Consider the following 16,134-nt stretch of genomic DNA (forward strand, 5'->3'; position numbering starts at 1 on the left):
ATTATTGAGTTCTTTATTTTGATAGCCTCTCTAATCTCCCTTAGCATTTCATTGTCATCACTATCACTGTCCTGGTCAGGTGGTCAATAATAGATCCCTACTGTTATATTCTTATTTGAGCATGGAATTACTGTTGTGATAGACCCAGGCCAGTTGGGTACAGCAGAGTAGCAGAAGGCAGATATACTGGCCATTGAATTAAGTTTTCTGTTCCCTGGCTGACCAGAGCAGGAGCTGATCCAGGCTAATGAGAACACCTGACTCCAATTAACCTGCAAAGAGTTAGGTGAGGCCATTAAGCTAATGTGACCACCCGACTCTAATTAAGGCCCCTCTAATACTATAAAAGGGCTCACTCCCAGTCAGGCAGAGGAGAGCCAGGGAGCCAGAGGAGAGGAAGTGCGGCTGAACGGCTGGTTAATGAAGACACCCTCAAGTCATTGGTAAGGGTGAAGAAGGGAGAAGCAGGAGAGCTGTGGGGAAGTAGCCCAGGGAAATGTAGCAACTCTGGCAGTGAAAGGTTGGCTGCCAACAGCTGCTACCATTAAGGTCCCTGGGCCGGAACTTGGAATAGAGGGCAGGCCCGGGTTCCCCCCAACCCACCACTACAGAAACACCTCCTGGGCGGGGAAAACAGATCCCTATCAGGACAGGAGGCTAAACTGTTTTGGTATGAGGCCGTAGGAGCAACAGAGACTGTGGGAGTTATCTCACCAACCTCCTTGCTGGCTTACGATGAAAAGGGCTCAGTAGACTGTATCCCTGGCCCTAGAAAGAGAAGGGTTACATGGAGGGTTGCAGTGAGCCTCTGAAGCTAGCATAAACTGCCTGGAAGCGCAGGACCCACGGGGACAAGGTCGGAGCTCTGCCACAGTATCCATAGAGATTCTATGGAACATGTGGATTTATTTAAGGTTTTAATTTCATTTGATCTACATTTTCTTTCACATATAGTGCCCCCCTTTCCCTTGCACGACCTGTTCTATCCTTCCGATATATTTTGTACCCTGAAATGATTGTGTTCCATTGATTGTCCTCACTCCACCAGGTTTCTGTGATACTATTATATCCATATCCTCCTTTAACACAAGGCACTCTAGTTCACCCATCTTATTATTTAGACTCCTAGCATTTGAACACAAGCACTTTAAAAACTTGTCACTGTTTATTTGTCTGCCCTTTTCTGATGTGTCAGATTCCTTGTGTGAATGTTTCTCATCTAATCTGGCCTATCCTTTATCCTCTTCCATCCTCTTCTCCTGACTATAAAACCTAGAGAATCTCTACCAATAGACTCTCCTCTAAGAGAAGTATCTGTCCGATCCACATGCGCCTCTGCAGCAATCTGCTTTCCCCCATCTCTTAGTTTAAAAACTTCTCTGCAACCTTTTTAATGTTAAGTGCCAGCAGTCTGGATCCACTTTGGTTTAGGTGGAGCCCATCCTTCCTATATAGGCTCCCCCATCCCAAAAGTTTTCCCAGTTCATAATAAATCTAAACCCCAATGCTTTTTTTCTTGCTTTGAATTTTCTCTCTGAATTCTGTTTTTTGGGTTTTTTTTTTTAAATGTAATGTTTAACTGTCAGGTAACTATGTTGGAAATACTCTTGCTCAAGTGGAGTCTATAAGTATATATTTTAGAAATGTTCGACTATTTGAAGAAAAAAAGTCAAAAGTACCCTTTCTTTACTTAAAGGCTGGCTGTAAAGCAAAACAAAAATTATTCCGTTTACTTATTTTCTTAGGGAGAAAAGGCCACATTCCTGGACATAAAATGCCCATTTCTGAACTTGTTTTTATATCTTTAGATTTGTAAAATCATAAGGAGCATCTACAAACACAGCAACTAAGTAAAGCATGACAAGAAACTGATTGTGTTTATTACACCTATAAAGTAATAGAAGAGTAATCTAGAGTGTCTAGTATAGGTTAAATAAATATTATGATTGCAAGAGTAATTGAGATACTGGAATTGAGGCTCAGAATCCAGCGTAAGAAAATGGGTTACAACATTAACAGAAACAGCTTTGTATGAGAGGAAGAAATGTATATCACAAGTTAAGTGAATGTATCTGAGGGTCATATTCTTGTTTTACAAGAATGTAGTTTAATCCCACAATGCCATTTTTTTCTCCTGTGCTTCTTTGTCCCTTGATTTCATTGTTCTGATATTTTACCTCAGTATTATACCTTTTTCTTTGTTATGGGTATTTACTGCAATTTTATGTTCTAAAAAACAAAACAAAAAAATAAAAAATAAACATTTAAAACAATTAAAAAATGTGATCTGCATTGCTCCAGGCATTGAGAATTCAGTCATCTAAAGACAGGATTTTCACATTATGAATCAGTGCCACCCTCTTTGGGATTGTTCGAGAGTGCACTGTGGCACTGGTGCTATCTTCCTTAGTTAAAGGAAAATACAGTCTAACTTTTTTTGCTTTGTTTTAATATTACAACTTAGTTGTTAAACTTCAGATTTATTCTCAGGACTGGGTTTGAAAAAGCATCCCAGTGCAAGCTTTTAATGTACAGCCTGTGGAATTGATACCAGCACATAGTGAAGAGAATTTGTTTTTACTCCATTGCAGAAGGAATTTGAATTAACAGCTAATATCCATTCCTGTTTCTGTACACCAGGCATACTTGATGAGACCCTCTATAATCTTCTTTGATGAAATAGATGGTTTGGCCCCAGTTCGTTCTAGTAGACAAGACCAGATTCACAGGTAATGGATTTTAATATAATACTGTGGATTATGTTTTTATTTTGGTAAATGTAAAGTAGCTTTTTTAAAAGCTTAATTTGGATTATTTCTTGGGTTAGATCCTTGCCTCTTCTCTGGCACTTTTACACCAAGTGAAAGAGCCAATATGGTGTAAAGGGTCACTAAAAGCTCATTTTATGACTAAGGAATGATTACTCCTGCCCCTGCAATGCCTTTTCAAGACCACCTTGCAAACCCTGTCAGCAGCAATACTGGATAATGCTATGACCCATAGGGCAGCCTAAGAAGGCTGGCCTAACTTAATAGGCCATCAGGGCTGTCTAAGTTATGTAGGAGACCTTGATGATATTTACAAAAAATTGTTTTTGAAAACTTTCTTCTAGCTCTATAGTGTCTACCCTACTTGCCCTCATGGATGGACTGGATAATAGAGGAGAAATTGTCGTAATTGGTGCTACAAACAGACTTGAATCTATAGACCCTGCACTCAGGAGACCTGGTCGTTTTGACAGGGAATTTCTTTTCAACTTGCCTGATCAAAAGGTAAAAGTTACAAAGGGATAATGTAAACATTTCTAGAGTGAAGTAAGTTGGTATCTCTGAAGATCCACATATTCAATACAGATCTCTATCAAATAGCATTTGGTATGTTTTCAAAATGGTAATAATTTGTTCATTGCTAGTCTTTTTTTTTTTTTCTTTTAGTGTGGTTTTTATTTATTATTTATTTTTAATTTGGAAACTAGAATTCTTTAGACATCTCAAAGGCACTTACCCTCTTTGAAAAACTCAGTTTATAGTACATTTAAAGTTTAAAAAATGTTTTAAAAGTCATTCAAGCAAAAAAAGGCATTTTAATGGCGCTCAGATAGGACATATATATTTTTTTCCTTTACTCTCACAACTCAAACAGCTCAGCTAAATTTGTTGACATTTCTCCAAAACAATCTATAACAGCAAACTGAGTAGACCCTCTTTCCTGTTGTCTCAGGTTTGTGGAAGACTGTCTCCAGGCAAACCATAGCAACAAAGTACAAATCTTCCTCTACCTCAGACTCCTCACTGGAAGTGTCAACTTTCATCTGAGAGTAAACATGAGAAATTTCATCACAAAATAAAACATTTTGAGAATTTAGCAAGTTGATAATACATAGCAATTTGCACAGTGTTATATCTTCAAAGTACTGTGCAAATATTAACACTTGACTAATTTTCTGATTCTATTATGGTTATGGTTTCGTCCATTTTGACAGAAGTAGCATGGAACTGGATGCAAAGCTCAGAATTCTTGAAATCTGCAAAAGCAAGTAATTGTGTTACAGTTTGCTAGTAGTGAGGGATTTTTAAAACTGTCTCTGTTGCTCCTCTGGGGCTCTTACACACAAGTGTTTAATATTTTACTAAACCATTCTAAGACACAGTTTCCAAATAGAATCAAATTGGAAAAATAGAAATGCCCACTAGCTAAACAAAGAGGATTCCTCAGTGCAAAAACTGCTAGCCACTTCCCCCTTTTTCTTTTAAGTCCCTTGAAGTCTGTTTGCCAGCTCATAGTCTGGCCTAGTCTAGTGGCTCTCAACGTTTCCAGACTATTGTACCCCTTTCAGGAGTCTGATTTGTCTTGCGTATCCACAAGTTTCACCTCACTTAAAAACTACTTGCTTATAAAATCAAACATAAAAATACAAAAGTGTCACAGCACACTTACTGAAAAATTGTTTACTTTCTCATTTTACTATATAATTATAAAATCAACTGGAATATAAATATTGTACTTACATTTTAGTGTATAATATTTAGAGCAGTATAAACAAGTCATATGAAATTTTAGTTTTACTGACTTCACTAGTGCTTTTTATGTAGCCTGTTGTAAAACTAGACAACTATCTAGATTAGTTGTACCACTGGAAGACCTCTGAATACCCCCAGAGGTACACCTACCCCTGGTTGAAAACCACTGCCCTAGTCAGTGTGCTCTGTGCTGTGACATCATAGCTACTATAATCTCACTGAAGTGTGGAGCTGGCCCAGAAAAGGGACAGGATAAAGCCCCATGCCCCACTTTTCCAAAGCCATGCAATGTATTTTTAGAAGTGAAAAATTGGAGACCTTAACTGATCCTTCTCTGGGCTGGCTTCATTCTCCACTGAAGCTCTTTGGTAGTTCTGCTCTGAGTGAGGGGCATCATAGTGGAGCTGTTGACTCATGACTTTTGGGGACTCGAGTAAAAAAGGTAAGCATTGGTGAATTAAGTTTTGAAAGCCCCTCTTCACTTAGTTAGTGGGGGCATCCATCACATGTTGAAGTACAGAAAACCATTTCGTTATTTGCAAATTACTTTAAAGTCATTTCAGTAAACCTAGCTGCAAATCTCCAGGCCTACAGATATATTGAAATTCTGCATGTCTGGAATGTAATAATACTGAATAGTGAAATAAATAAATACTGTGTTTGTGTATCAGCGCTTATCTTTTTTTAAAAAAGGAAATGTATAAAAAAATTGACATTTATGCAACATTATAACTGTGAATTTAAGCACACACTCCAGGAAATTCAGAAGGGTTCCTACTGCAGTTGTAATTTGATCACATTACACTGTAAGCTGTGTGGCGAAAGGACTTCATCTTTGTATGGGTTTGTACAATGCCTAGCCCAGTGAAGCCCCAATCCATATTGAGGCTTCTGAGTGCTATGATGATATAAATAGATAACTATATATATATATATATATATATATATATATATATATATATAGTTATGTGAAGAAATACATTTAGCTGTCTGCATCATAATGAAAATTGCACATGTACAAAACAGGAGTTGTTGTAATTGCAGTGTGGACATATTTTTACGCTTCTTAGTTCGAGTATTTTATATTCTCAACCACATGTTGCATTAATGTATCTTTTGATATTGGATTTAATGTGTAGGCTGTTAAAATCAAGTTTGAATCTATTAGATTGGTTTCATGTAATCTCAATCACATGTTGCATTAATATATCTTTGATATTGGATTTAATGTGTAGGCTGTTAAAATCAAGTTTGAATCTATTAGATTGGTTTCGTGTAATACTCATGGAATTTTTCTGTAATAATAAACTATCTTTTGTGACAAAGTTCCTCCTCTGCCTTCGTGGGTCCTTCGCTTATTGGCAGATTTTCTCGCCTCAGAACCTTCCTCCTGATGTCTGATATTGCTTGTATTTCTCAGTCTTCTAGTAGTATGCCTTCTCACTGTAAGCTTCTTGCTCCCAACTCCTCACACGCATGCCACAAACTGAAGTGAGCTCTTTTTTAAACCCAGGTGCCCTGATTAACCTGCCTTAATTGATTCTAGCAGCTTCTTGATTGGCTGCAGGTGTTCTAATCAGCCTATCTGCCTTAAGTTTCCAGAAAGTTCCCGATTGTTCTGGAACCTTCCCTGTTACCTTACCCAAGGAAAAGGGACCTACTTAACCTGGGGCTAATATATCTGCCTTCTATCACTCCTATAGCCATCTGGCCCGACCCTGTCACATATTGTAAAAGATTAAGTACTGAGGCGTTTTATAATGGCAGAAAATCTTAATTGGAAGTATAGTGGTCGCCACTAAAAGAGTCAGCACACACAGGTATTTCCTATGTCACAGAACTTTTCCTTTCCTCCTGAGAATTTGTGTTGTACCCTTCTACATGTTCTTGTGACATTGTATTGACACAATTAGGATAATTAATGACTCTTGAATATATGACCTAAGTGCTTGAAATATGTTGATTTATTGTTGACTGGTTGACTGCTGATTTTGCTTACTAATGCTGAAATACTTACTTCTTTATCAGGCAAGAAAGCACATTTTACAAATTCATACCAGGGACTGGAACCCCAAACTGTCAGATCCTTTCTTGGGGGAGCTAGCTGAAAAATGTGTTGGTGAGTGGTACCATATTAGTGTTATCACTTTTAGATGCCTTTTCTTTCTATAAAACATTTTCTTAAAGCTTGTAAAGTATGTTGAACACTTGCTTCTGAAGTTCTGAACATGTGTCAGATGCTTTGTTTTTTTAATTTATTTTTCAATTTTATTTTTATTCAAACTTTTATACTTTCTACAACCCTTATTTGTAATCAGAAAAATCAGGCATGATTGTATCAGAGGGATTAATATACAGAATAAACACTCAATAACAGTTTGAAGGTAATAATGCAGTAGATAATGTTTTCCTGACGTAACCTCCAATGTCCTTTTGTAGGACTAGTGCTGACAAAAATAAAAGCACCTGGGAAGCAGAATCTTTAGGTAAAGATTCCTTTGAAAACTTTACAGATGAGATTTGTTGGCACAGTTTTACTGCCTTATGTGGACAAAAATAAATTTCAGTAGTTTTTACTGAATCTCTGCCATGCTCTCTTCAGACAAAGACTCACAAACTAGCCACTGGTCCTAAAGCTAAGATTATCCCCCCAGAGTCTACTAGTGCATAATATACCCATGTGGCAGGCACAGGGCAAAAAACGTTCTGTCCTATAGACTCAAGCAACATGAATATCTTAAATATACCATTGGAGCACTCAGAGACCTGCTGTACTGAATGGGAGGATGGTTGTTCAAGCCAGCTGCTTAAAAGCAGGACAGAAATAAAAACAAATATTCATGTAGTGAGATTTTTAACGGGGAATAACCTTAAAATACACACCACAACCTCCTCACAACGATTTGTCATATAAAGATACATCCTTTGTCAACCACCTGCTTGGGCAAGCATTGAAGTTCTCAGAACAAGGATAATCTCAGATAACTGTTCATTGGGCTCCATCATCAAAGAAATAAGAACTTTAAATTGAGCATCAGTCCATTCAGTCAGCTACTGTACATCCGAATTATCCTCTTCATCCACAGGGACAACCATCTCCGAAGCAGCATCTCTCCGCTTTTGATCCACAAAGACCTCAACATCTTCTGGTGAGGAGAAAATATAACTATCCAGCAAACTCCAATTTAAGCTTTGCCGGGTATAAGACAGCATGTGCCAAACCCATTTAATGTAAATTCTGCTTGACTTTTTCAAAGGCCTGGTGCCACTTAATGGGAGAGGGAGGATATCTGGGAGAAAATCCAGTTTTGGTCCTTTGAAAGTTCACCATATTTCTGTCCACCATGAGAATACAATTACATATTTTAAGATGTTCAGACTACAAGGACAGTCTTTTGTAGGTTTTACTCCAAGACATTCCTGGTGCTCAAGTAAAATCAGTTGGTTCTGGGGGAAAATTTGTTAATTTTCCAGAACAAGAAATATCCCCAGAATCTGGTGTCACTGGTTCTTGCACCATTCTAATATTGTGCACTTGCGTTTCTCCTTTCTGTATCTTGGACTTTAATGTCTTCTAGCATTTCCAAGATCAGAACCTTGTGTCTACCATAAAAAGTGTCTCCACCAGTCAGAATAAGGCTAGTTTGTCTCACCTGCCCTGAGATTGCCTCATCATTTTTGTTCATGATGTCTCAAACATCTAACCTTTTATTCAGGCTTTCCAGATTCATTGGAGCCATGCAAACCTACCTCTTGGTCCCCTTTTCACACCGATGCAGTAGCTATTAATCTGCTCTTGTTCCTCTTGAGTGGACAAAGTTTTAAAAAAAACAAACGAACCACCGCCACCCAGTCTAGAGTCAACAGGCTTTTGGTACAGCATGATTTTACCTTTACCCTGTTTAGCGAACATGGCAACACCTACAAATAACTGAATCTTAATGAAGAAAACTACTGAAATGCTACAAATATAACTGACCTCTACTGAGAAGCAGTCATGAGAGTGGATACCTTGCTTGTTGATGTATACTTCCCACACAACTTTTTTTAAAAAATGACTGGGCTTATTTAATTATTAAAAAAATAAGACAAATACAACCAGGACTTGTAGGGCAATAGCAGGTTGTTTGATAAGGCTGGATTTTTGTCACAACTGCCCTGGATTTCATGAGTTGATGTCTTAAAAATGACGTGTGCCATTTGGAGATTTTTGTGTCTGGGTTTGTTAAATAGTTGAAAAAACCTCTTTGAGTGGTTTGAGAACTGCAATATTAAACCATGGGATGCATGTGGGATTAATAGGATGCAGCAGCTAAGGGGAGCACTGAAGTGGTGTAAAAGACCAGACCTTTGGAGTCTTAGTGGGAATTTTAAATTCCCAGAGTGGCCACAAGATGGGAAGCTGAAAAAGCCGTGAGCACAGGAAAAAAGTATGGTCTTCCTGCAGATAAGTGTGTGTGAGAGATGGGGGCAAACCAGCCTGAAGTTTGTGACTTGTGCCCATTTCTTGTACATATTTTTGTTTTGAATATTTACCTTTTAGGTAAATGGGTACTCAGTTATCTTGTTAACTCAACCTTTTAGAAAACAAACCATATTAGCAACAGCAAAGCTGTGAACTCTTCCATCCACTGTCTGTTAATCAGGTAAATCCTTTCAAAACCTAGGTAGGCCATGAAAATAATACTAAAAAAGGATTTTAAAGAAATACATCACTGAGTCAAGACAGTTTTTAGAAATATTCTGTTTCATGTTCATTATAATTAAGCAACTTACAAGAAAAAGAGGTAATTTGTTACCAATTCATTCTTTCTCTCCCATCTTAATACAGTGATGAAGAGAGATGACTCCTTGGGTTTTTTTCACCACACTGTTGTGAGAAAGCTATGGTGGTATCTTTCATTTCAACCTTATACTGAGTTCTGGGCTGGCATGCTTCCTGTGCAGTGTGCCACAGAATTTGGACCATGATGCTCTTATGATGATGTTAGGCCAAAATCTTGACCTAATTTGGCAAGAAGATCCTACCTTTTTCTTGTCGTAGAAATAGTTACAACTGATTTTTGGGGAGGGCTTTGGAGAGGAGAGAGTTTGTGGAGAAATCCGTTCCCAAGAGAAAAAACAGGAAAGATGACTAGCTAGTTTCTGTAAAAGTCTGATGCATGTTTTATAGTAGGCTGTATGGGAGCCTGCTTCCTTACTGTGCTTCTCACTGAAAGTTGTGCTTTTTTTAAAAAAAAGAAAAAAAAAAAAGTCTCTTGTTTGGCACTATCTGGTGGTGGTAGGGAGCACAGAATGGACTACTTTAGTTTTGTTCTATCACAAAGAAAGCCAGTGCATTATGCCCTCCCCAAATTCAGAATTATCTCTTTGATTTTTAAAAAGCAGAAGGAAATGCATTAAAATTTAGTTTTATTACTACAGTGACAATTGGGGATAAAATGAGTTCCTTCAAGGTTAGAGTGAAAAACCATGCTTCATACTCAGCCTTGACAACTTACTTATGTTCTTACATCTTCTAGGCATGGTATGTATTTGCTTCTTAATACTAAAAAAACCTATAATGTTCTACAAGATATTTTCTTGCAGTTGTCTTGTCAGTCACTCAAATGAATATACAAGCATGCACAAGAGAATCCTTCAGTAAAAGACAAATTATTGCTCTTCAAATGCAGTTGTTCCTGAGAAATAGGGAAATAGAACGGGTGACTAATTGTATATCTGATCACCTGAGAATTTAATTTTCAAAATAGGCCATAGGCTACTATTTCCTAATTTTGCAATTCCATGGAGATGTACAAGCTGTGATTAAAAAGACTGTTTGTAAGGAGTATTCTAACATTATTAATAGAAGAATTGGAAAGGACATAGCTTTAAATTTGCTGAGTCTTAATTTGTGTCAGATGCTTAAACTGGATTTTTAAGATAAAAGGGAGATTAGAGGAGCAATATAACAGTAATGCATGTTTGAACTTGACAAGTTGGTTTAGTTTTCCCCAAACTCATTTGTTCAATCTGTTGTGCTATTCTATCAAGAAATGGACCATTGTGAACTAGTAAAATAATACACAAAGTTAAAAAGGCAAAGCAGCATTTAGAGTACAACGCAAATTCTAATTTATCCAGTACAATTGAATGCCCTGCACCTGAAATAAGTTGCCACGTGTTTGGGTCTGTCCACATGGATTTAATTGTGAAATTGGGACCTTAGTACCTGAACAATGAATTCTAATCAGAAGCCACCTGTAATTAGTTGACTGTTTAAAAAAACAAAACAAAACAAAAAAAAAAACCCAATTTATCTTCTAATAAAATGAGGGACAATAAGATTGCTTGTATCTAATCTGTTTGATTTCACTTGAGCTATGGCTTATTAATGTGAAATTCAGGATAGTTTTTCATTTAACCTGGCACTCAACTATTGTGATTATTTACACAATTATAACTTTTTACCATTTTACTAGCCATTTTTACAAAATGGAAGAGGTTTATTCAAAAAATTGTCTGTGGAATCCAATATTTATGGTAATGTTCTGACTATAATCACATACTTGGACTCGCATTCAAATCTTTATGGAAAAGTCCTATAGAATTTAATGGGACACCGTCAGTTTAAAACCACATTTTCATCTTAAATTTTTTTTACCTACCTTTATTACTAGTAACCCTTAAAATTAATATGACTAAAAATTAGAAAAGGGGGAGAGATTTATTCATCCCCCCAGTTTGTTTACTTTGTGCATTTGTCCACACTTTGTATTGTCATGTTTATTTTTTTGTTGGTGGTGCAGGCCTTGTAAAGGGGTGTGTACCAGAGGCACTAGTAAAGCTGAAACAAAGTCAGGGCAGATGTGTGCACAGTAAGAGAGGAACAAGGCAGGAAGGCAGGCATAAACAACTTCAGTGGTGAGGGTTTTGTGCCTGCCGGAAGACCCTCCTTAACATAGAGAGGAGCAGAAAAACCATGAATTTTTTTTCCAAAAAGAGGTCTAAAAAATGTTCAAGATAACCATTTAAAGGATTCCTGGTCAGTTTTTTAAAAATCGTGAATAGATTCTATAAACATCTTTAAAAATGAGTAGAATTTAATAAACTATATCCCTGCTAATCGTATCATTCTGTACGCTGGGTTAAAAACTCTATAAAAAGATTTTCTATAAGAGAATAATCTTGTAATTAGTATTCTGTACTACAGCATGTTCAGCAGAGGTGAAACAAAATGCACCAAAATATACATGTCTGTTTTTATGAAGGATAGAAGCATACTGGTATCAGAAATCCAATTGTTTTAGTCCTGAAAGCAGCAAAACTGTCAATTAGTACCATAAAAGACTATTTAAAAGTTTTAGGCCTGTATAATACAGTTGTATGTATGGCTCTAAATAATGATGATTAAGCAACTATAGGTTCTAAACAGAAAATAGAATGAATAAAAAACCCTACAACAGCATAGTAGACTTTCTGCCACTTTTCTCCATACAATTAGAGTTATAAAATTAAAAAGACAGAGAGAGAGAGTGTTGTGCTTGAGAGTAAAACCTTAGTTTCTTCTAGCAACTATGAAGAATGAATTAGGTGAGGGAATTTTTCTGTCTACTTGTATGCTCTGATTAAATATTTTTCCTTAATATCCTCCATTTTCTCAGATGCTTTGTGGATATATGTACTTTGTTCCTAAAATTCATCTGGACCATTTGCTCATTTAAAAAAAAAAATCACAAAATAAGTTTTAATTTTGTACATAGGCTTCCCTGTAACTTTTTACAATTCTATTTCACGTAATTGCAGTTGCAACTGATACATTTGTGTATTAAACAAAGACTATAAAGAAGAAAAGGAATAGAGATGACACAAAGCTGGGGGAAGCTACAGTACATTCTATAATCAAATAGTGGAAAATATTGATATTGACATATTAATTTCTTGCCATACAATTGCTGTGTAGGAATACCAGTGGATGCTATTTTGTATTTGCATTTGCCTTTCTTCTATAGGCTATCTTTTTTTTTCTGGTGGTCTCTGAGAGTAGTCCAGATAATAGTATCATTGGTTTTTAATAAGGGTTTAACATTTGCTTCTTAAGCTGTAACAGTCCCTGGGTTAATTTGCACTGGAACAGTACCTGTTCACTGGATGCAGTGTGAAAGAGTCTGTGACAGTGAAGTGCAACTGGCTGCTCTTTTTTAGCTTCAGGCTTATTTGTACATATGCAAAATGTTGATGCTTCTTCATGGAACATATGTATATTTGTTTTTTGTACACTAGGGTACTGTGGAGCTGACATAAAAGCACTTTGCACTGAGGCTGCCTTGATTGCCTTGCGACGGCGCTATCCTCAGATTTACGCAAGCAGTCAGAAACTGCAGCTTGATGTTTCTTCAATAGTTCTCAGCGCACAAGATTTTCACCATGCAATGCAGAATATTGTGCCTGCTTCCCAACGTGCCGTGATGTCTTCAGGACATGCACTATCCCTTGTCATAAGGCCGCTGCTGGAAAGAACCTTCAATAACCTCCTGGCGGTTTTACATAAAGTATTTCCCCATGCTGAATTTAGTCAAGGTGACAAAAGAGAAGGTACTTAGTTTTTATTTTTGTTTTTATTTTTATTTTTTTGCTCCTAACTATTCTGTTCTAGGTTGGAAAAATTTCAGGTAGCTTTTCTTTTAGCATCCTTGTCCTACTCCTTGCCTGAAACGTACTGAATCAAGTTTGCACCAGCTTATGCCAGAACTGACTTTGATTTGCATATTTTACTTGGACATATAATTAATTGTAATAATAATAATAATTGTAATTTATTAATGTATTGCTGTAGTGTCTAGAAGCCCCAGAAAAGGGTTCTCCCAAGCATGGGGGCAGCCTGGGAGAACGCATGGTAGTGCTTGTTTGAAAATTTAGCAAGTGGTTAATGGAGACTGGCATCATGGGCTGATTGGAGGTGGGAGTTGACATTTTGTTAGCAAATGGGAGATCATGAGTAGATTGGGGGATAAATCATGAAGGGCCTGGAAAGTGAAGACAAATGGCTTGATTTTCTTCTTCAAGTGCTTGCTTATGTCCATTGCAATGTAGATGTGTGCTCGCCCTTTGCACCACCCCTGGAAAATTTTTCCTTCAGTGGTATCCATTGGGTTGGCTCTGGTGCCCCTTGGAGTTGCGCGCTCATAGTGCCTGTGTAAAGGCTCCTGCCTACCCACAGCCTCCTCTGTTCCTTTTTACTGTCTGTGATGGTTGCTGCAACTGCCTCATCCTTGTGTTCACAAGCACTCCTTATGTGGACTTTCTAACCTCGTTGTATATAGTTATCTTTTATTCTTAGTAGTTAAGTTTCAGTTGTTAGATAAATAGGTTAGTGAACGGTTTCAGAGTAACAGCCGTGTTAGTCTGTATTCGCAAAAAGAAAAGGAGTACTTGTGGCACCTTAGAGACTAACCAATTTATTTGAGCATAAGCTTTCGTAAATTGGTTAGTCTCTAAGGTGCCACAAGTACTCCTTTGCTTTTTTCAGGTTAGTGAACCCTGCTCAGCAGGGTTAATCCCTGCCCAGTAGCAGGGCTTGCCTCGGTCTCCAGGATTAAGCCTTTTGCTTCTTGCCACAAGCCTATGCCTGTGAGTGACCCCCATTCCAGCTACCTTCAGTGCTTGGGGGAAGCTCATGTGTAGGAGTGCTGCAAGATCTGCAAAGGCTTCAGGCCCCACACCAAAAAGGATATAGATGCTAGATTCAGATTTATCCTCATGGAGACAGCAATTCAAACTCTCTCGCAGCTGGGTCACTCAGACTTGGCACTGAGTACTTCAGCCTCAGTAAGGAGTGCCCCGTCTACTCTTCAGGAAACTAAGCACCATTCCTTATCCCCGGTCGGTCATCCCCAGTGCCGAGGAAAAGTGCTCCAGTGAGGGACTTTGGCACTGCTCTCCATCACTGGTGCCAAGAAAGGAGCAGAAAAAGACCAACAGAGGTCGATTCCCCCAACCCTGAGCACAGAGATACTAGTAGAGTGCGACCTGCGTCAGACCACTCTGGTCTTTAACAACTCTCCATTGACTCTGGCCGGGGAATGCGTACCATTGACTCTAGCACCGATGAACTCTCCACCACAGAAGAGCCACTGGAGCTCCACTACATGGGTGGTACCGTCAATGCCAGAGGCATTTCAGGCAGCAAGAGATTTACTCTCTCTACTGGTACTGCCATTCCCAGCCGTACAGGAGCTGTCAGCAGCAGCACCGGCTGCCATGGCACCAAAGGCTTCAAGTGCCTTCAAAGGGGAAACGGGCCATCATGGCCCAGGCCCAATCTCCTCCCTCCTGGCACTACTTGCTGGCACTGGTCGGCACCGCTCCACCCTGGTCTCCGGGAAGGGAATCTTCAGAAACTGACTTGGATGCGGAGTCATACATCTCTCGCAGGAGCCGGCACTGTCACTCCAGGTGGTATTACCCAACCATAGACCTGAGCCAAGGCATCCCATTCATGGCCTGGCCACCAGGACAGTGGCAGATACCAGTATAGTGGCCTTTCTGGAACCCCTGGGCTTTTCCTGTGATTCAAGGGTCACATTCCAGAAGGTCATACTCTGGTGTCAGATTCCAGAGCGCCACTTCTCTTGGAGCAGGATCCAGGCTCCGGTACCAAGACTGGTGCCAAATATCAACACCCGACACCACGAGACCTGTTTGGTGCCATGGGTGAAAAACAGTATCTGCCTCCTCTCAAGATGAAGCTGTCGCGGGAGCAGACATAACACTATCCCAGGACGATTACAAGGCGCATCAAGAGAGTAGCTCAAAACCTGGGTATCCAGGTAGAGGAGATCAGGGAGTCTTCCCATGCCCTGGTGGGCATTGTAGCAGTAACAGGCTCTTCAAGAGTGGCATTGTCACTAAACAATGCTATTATGGACCCCATTGAGGCATTATGGCAGACCCTAGCGTCCCTCCAGCCAATGGCAAAGAAAACGGAAAAGAAATAATTTATCTCAGCTAAGGGGTGTGAATTCCTTTATACACATCTACCACAACCTTTGGTTGTGTCAGCAGCCAGTGAGCGGGAATGACAGAGTCAGCAGGTGCCAAGGCCAAGGATGCCAAAAAATTAGACCTCTTTGGCAAAAAGATCTATTCAACATGTGGCCTTCAGCTCAGGCTTGCAAATCAGCAAGTGTTCCTGAGCAGGTATGATTTCAACCTCTGGGACTCTGTGTTGAAATTTAAGGAGTTACTACCACAGGAGTCCAGGTGAGAATTTGCAGCTCTCATGGAGGAAGGCAAATCTGTGGCAAGGGCATCCCTGCAAGCAGCCTTAGGTGCCATGGACTCTGCAACTCGATCCATGGCTTCAGTGGTGGCAATGCAAAGCTCTGGGCTTCAATCGTCGGATCTACAGCATGAGGTTCAACAGTCATCAGAGGACCTTCCTTTTGAGGGTACGTCGCTCTTTTCTGAATAGACAGACTCCAAGCTGCACAGCCTAAAGGACTCAAGGGCCATTCTGAAGTCCTTAGGGCTTTATACATTAGCATCCTTGAGGAAACGTGATGATAACCCTCAGCCGGTTCCTCGTTTCTTCCCACCACCCACCTGGTAAGATTACAATAGGAGGAGGAGG

At 39.1% G+C, this 16,134-nt stretch overlaps 1 protein-coding gene across 4 annotated transcripts in view; it reads left to right on the plus strand.

The window, feature by feature from the left end:
* ATAD2B (ATPase family AAA domain containing 2B) overlaps positions 1-16,134 on the plus strand; it is a 215,152-nt gene that overhangs the window by 64,155 nt on the left and 134,863 nt on the right. For all 4 annotated transcript variants that reach the window (XR_013345548.1, XM_077812465.1, XM_077812463.1 and 1 more), the window contains exons 13-16: positions 2,641-2,729; positions 3,113-3,272; positions 6,549-6,639; positions 12,786-13,097. Coding sequence is in view for 3 of the 4 variants with exons in the window: in XM_077812465.1 (XP_077668591.1) it covers positions 2,641-2,729; positions 3,113-3,272; positions 6,549-6,639; positions 12,786-13,097 (652 nt within the window). In the remaining variant the exon portion in view is untranslated. The remainder of the gene's footprint in view (positions 1-2,640; positions 2,730-3,112; positions 3,273-6,548; positions 6,640-12,785; positions 13,098-16,134) is intronic.

This window comes from Eretmochelys imbricata, chromosome 3, assembly GCF_965152235.1.
Source record: "Eretmochelys imbricata isolate rEreImb1 chromosome 3, rEreImb1.hap1, whole genome shotgun sequence".
NCBI lineage: Eukaryota > Metazoa > Chordata > Testudines > Cheloniidae > Eretmochelys > Eretmochelys imbricata.